Here is a 3,188-nt window from a genome sequence, read left to right on the forward strand (position 1 = left end):
CCAACCTCCCAGGTTTTTCAGGTTCACATCGGAGGTCGGATGTGTCACAAGTCAAAGGACACAGATTACATGTAGAGGCTGGGAAGGCAGCCAGGGTTACTGATCAAGCTGCCTGGCTAGCGGACACCACTCAACACGAGTGTTCGGATCAGGAGGAATACGGAGAGCATCACCATACCCATCGTGCCGAGCCTACATGCGCTGCCAAGTCAGAGTGCCAGTCAGAAGAGAACACGGGGTCTCAGTCAGAGGACGATTCCGAATTGGACTTTAATGATCAACTGGACAAAAAACCTGCAAGGGCAAGGTGTAGCGGATCTGAAACGGACTCTGCTGAAACTGAATATTTTATTTCTATGTGATAACAGTTATGTCTTCCCATATAATAAAGAAGCAGCCTATACGTGGGCCGAAAAGTGCTTACGTTATACGGTATTTAGAGGGGCTGGCTAACAGTGTCTCTGTCTCGCAGTTAGACGAACCGTGTACGTCTTCAGCAGTGCTGTCAGCTACATATTCAACCTTGAGGTATAAAAGGAGGAACCCAAGGTTGTTGTCAATACCCTGGATAGGTATCTTGTAAGGAAATGATACCAATGTCTTTACTTTGATATGGAAATATGTTAACCTGTGTGACTGCCCTATACCGAAAGGTATACCCATCCTTGTATGACATAATAAACTTGAGTTAAACACGGTACATGTATCAGGATCTATTTTATTTGTGTTTGTCTTTGCCTCTGTTTTCACCTGCATGTAATTATAGCCCTTCTATAATATAACTCCGGACGCTTACAATGGTACTTTCATCACACCTTTATTAGTTCATCCAAGGAAATACAAGGTACACACTGATAGATAGTATTACATATGTACAGAACCTTCATGTCACACACAGTGGGGTAGCTGTTTATGGTACATGAGCATGTAAGCTACGCCATTGTATAGCATAGATCCAGCTTCGTAGGTTGACTTGACATCTTCCCAAGAGCACACTCTGACATGAGAGTCGTCTGCGAGATACCAAATATCGTTGTCGTCTCGCACATAAGCTGTGTAATGTCCACAGTAGTGAGTGCCACGGTGGGCTACAACAGCATACAGCTTGTATACAGTAGCTACCGGTGCTTCAGGGTCTTTCATGATATATTTCAGGTCCAGTGTCTCAGGGAAAGCAAACCTTGTGCCTGTCTTGACTATATCAGTGGTATCTCTGCCAATGTTCCTAACACGTTCGATCCTCATACACACAACCTGCGGCAATGTCACTACCTTGCTGGTGATTTCAACCTGAGTTCCTGTGTGGCAGTGTGTACAATGGCAGTCACAGGTGGTGAACGTGATGTCAGTGTACAGTTTGATATAGTCCTGCAGCTCTGTGGGGAGATTATCACCTATCAACACGGTGATCGAGTTGGACTTATTGAGTGTGGACTGGACTGTGTTACAACGGAGGCAGCGCACACGGTCCTCGTTCTCAATGTCCCACAGAGAACCTATCCTCTTAGCTATCCCACAGTCGTCTGCTAGAGCGTTGATGATGCACTTGAAGACCACGTCTGAGTCCTCCTGAACATCGAAAGGGGCTCCTCTGTACAATGTCATTGCGTTTACTAGTAAGCTCGGATCACACGGTGACATGTTGCCTTTGGTCATATCGTAGATGAGACACTTAAGCCTCACTGCCACCGTATTAGGAGACCGGGGATCTTGACCATCGACCAGCCGAATGATGTCCCGTAGCTCACGTGTCCCACACAGCACTTGGACAACGCTGTTGATGCTGCAGTAAGCCCCGTAATTGATCAAGCCGCGCATAGTGTAAGGTGGACAGGGAGACCAATCGGCCTTGGCAGAACAACGTCACAGATTCCGATGTGACCCAGTCGACAGCAGTTTAGGATATCTAGTACTTTACGACATTTAGTACTCAGTCACGCTGAATGTCCTCACGTTATTGAACAGCTCTCTGAGAGATAACACAGACCCCTCCGGGTTCATTAGAACCATGAGTATTGTCATCTTGTAATAGTCGAGCGTGAACTCCTGCACGGGTCCCTGTCGCTTACACTTTGTGAACAATATCACAGGGGCCCACTTGGAATCGATACGGGACACTAAGTCGTGTGTGAAACAACTACCGTCGTCAGTCAGTAACTTTGATCGGTCCAGTTGATCTATCCTGACAACCTCAGAGAGGGCAGAGAAGTTCAGAGTCACCTTTGTCAAACACTGCGTACAATCTAATGTCGTCACTTCCAGCCTAGATGATCCGAATATCTTCACCCTCATCCTTAGCACTATGTTCCTAACCAGTGTACTCAGCTTAGTATCACCCGGGCCTTCTGCTGTCTGGTTGCCTCTGTAAGGCTGAGGTTCTCCGTATACCAGCAGTTTGCCGCTGCTTTTATTACGAGCGTCTTCTTCCTCACCCAAGTATGTCAGCCAGTCTGGTATTTCGGACGTGTAATCTCTGAACGTGAAGTATCTACCAGGTAGAGTTAAGAGGTGTGGACTTGTCCTTTCGTCGTTATTGAATTGGCGCAACCACCCGATCGACTCGGTCAGTACCTGCGAGGTAGACGTGGCAGTACTGGGATTGCAAAGCCATTTGCACAGGTTCGAGTCCGGTAAGTGCTTTGACACCATAGTAGTACAGAGACCGGTCAAGTTCATACATTGGTCACTGAACATTGAGGCCAATGGCTTGTTGAAGTTCCTGCTCAGATAAGGGACAATGTCGATCATCACAGCTCCTTTGCCGATAAGGATATATCTCCATTCGGTCATGTGAGTAGGCAGCAACCGCATATCTAGGGCCTCCTTGAGCGTGAGAAACACTTGTAGCAGAAAAGCGTATACAGAGTTAGGTGAGTCTGCGACGGTCCAGTTACACACCTGCTTGCAGTCATCGAACAACTGAGCGTATTGGAAGACGAACACATCCTTGCGCATAGAGCACTTACACAATCCATTTCTGGGACCGGCAAATATACGAGGGTGCATTTCGGTCATGCTCTGTGACTGGATGACCACGCTGTCTTTGAAGCGTGCTATCTCCTTCTCGTTGGTACTCTCGTTGGTACTCTTCAGAATGACCATGGTTGTGTTTATCTCCCCCTCGATCCTCTTGCCTCTCATACTCACCCTACCCTCTATATCATCACCGATATCCTGTACTGGCTCTG

The 3,188-nt window shown here is 47.3% G+C and overlaps 1 protein-coding gene across 1 annotated transcript; it reads right to left on the bottom strand.

Annotated features, from left to right (window-relative positions):
• Nucleotides 1-888: 888 nt before the first annotated feature.
• On the bottom strand, nt 889-1,818 carry LOC135529990 (ubl carboxyl-terminal hydrolase 18-like). Its single transcript, XM_064958386.1, has one exon. The coding sequence runs from the start codon at nt 1,816-1,818 to the stop codon at nt 889-891; it is 930 nt and encodes a 309-aa protein (XP_064814458.1).
• Nucleotides 1,819-3,188: the final 1,370 nt, after the last annotated feature.

Source organism: Oncorhynchus masou, unplaced genomic scaffold (assembly GCF_036934945.1).
Source record: "Oncorhynchus masou masou isolate Uvic2021 unplaced genomic scaffold, UVic_Omas_1.1 unplaced_scaffold_1228, whole genome shotgun sequence".
Taxonomy (NCBI): Eukaryota; Metazoa; Chordata; class Actinopteri; order Salmoniformes; family Salmonidae; genus Oncorhynchus; species Oncorhynchus masou.

Bases quoted from the DNA above. Each gene is read 5' to 3' on its own strand.
- LOC135529990 (XM_064958386.1), bottom strand. From the start codon at position 1,818: ATGCGCGGCTTGATCAATTACGGGGCTTACTGCAGCATCAACAGCGTT.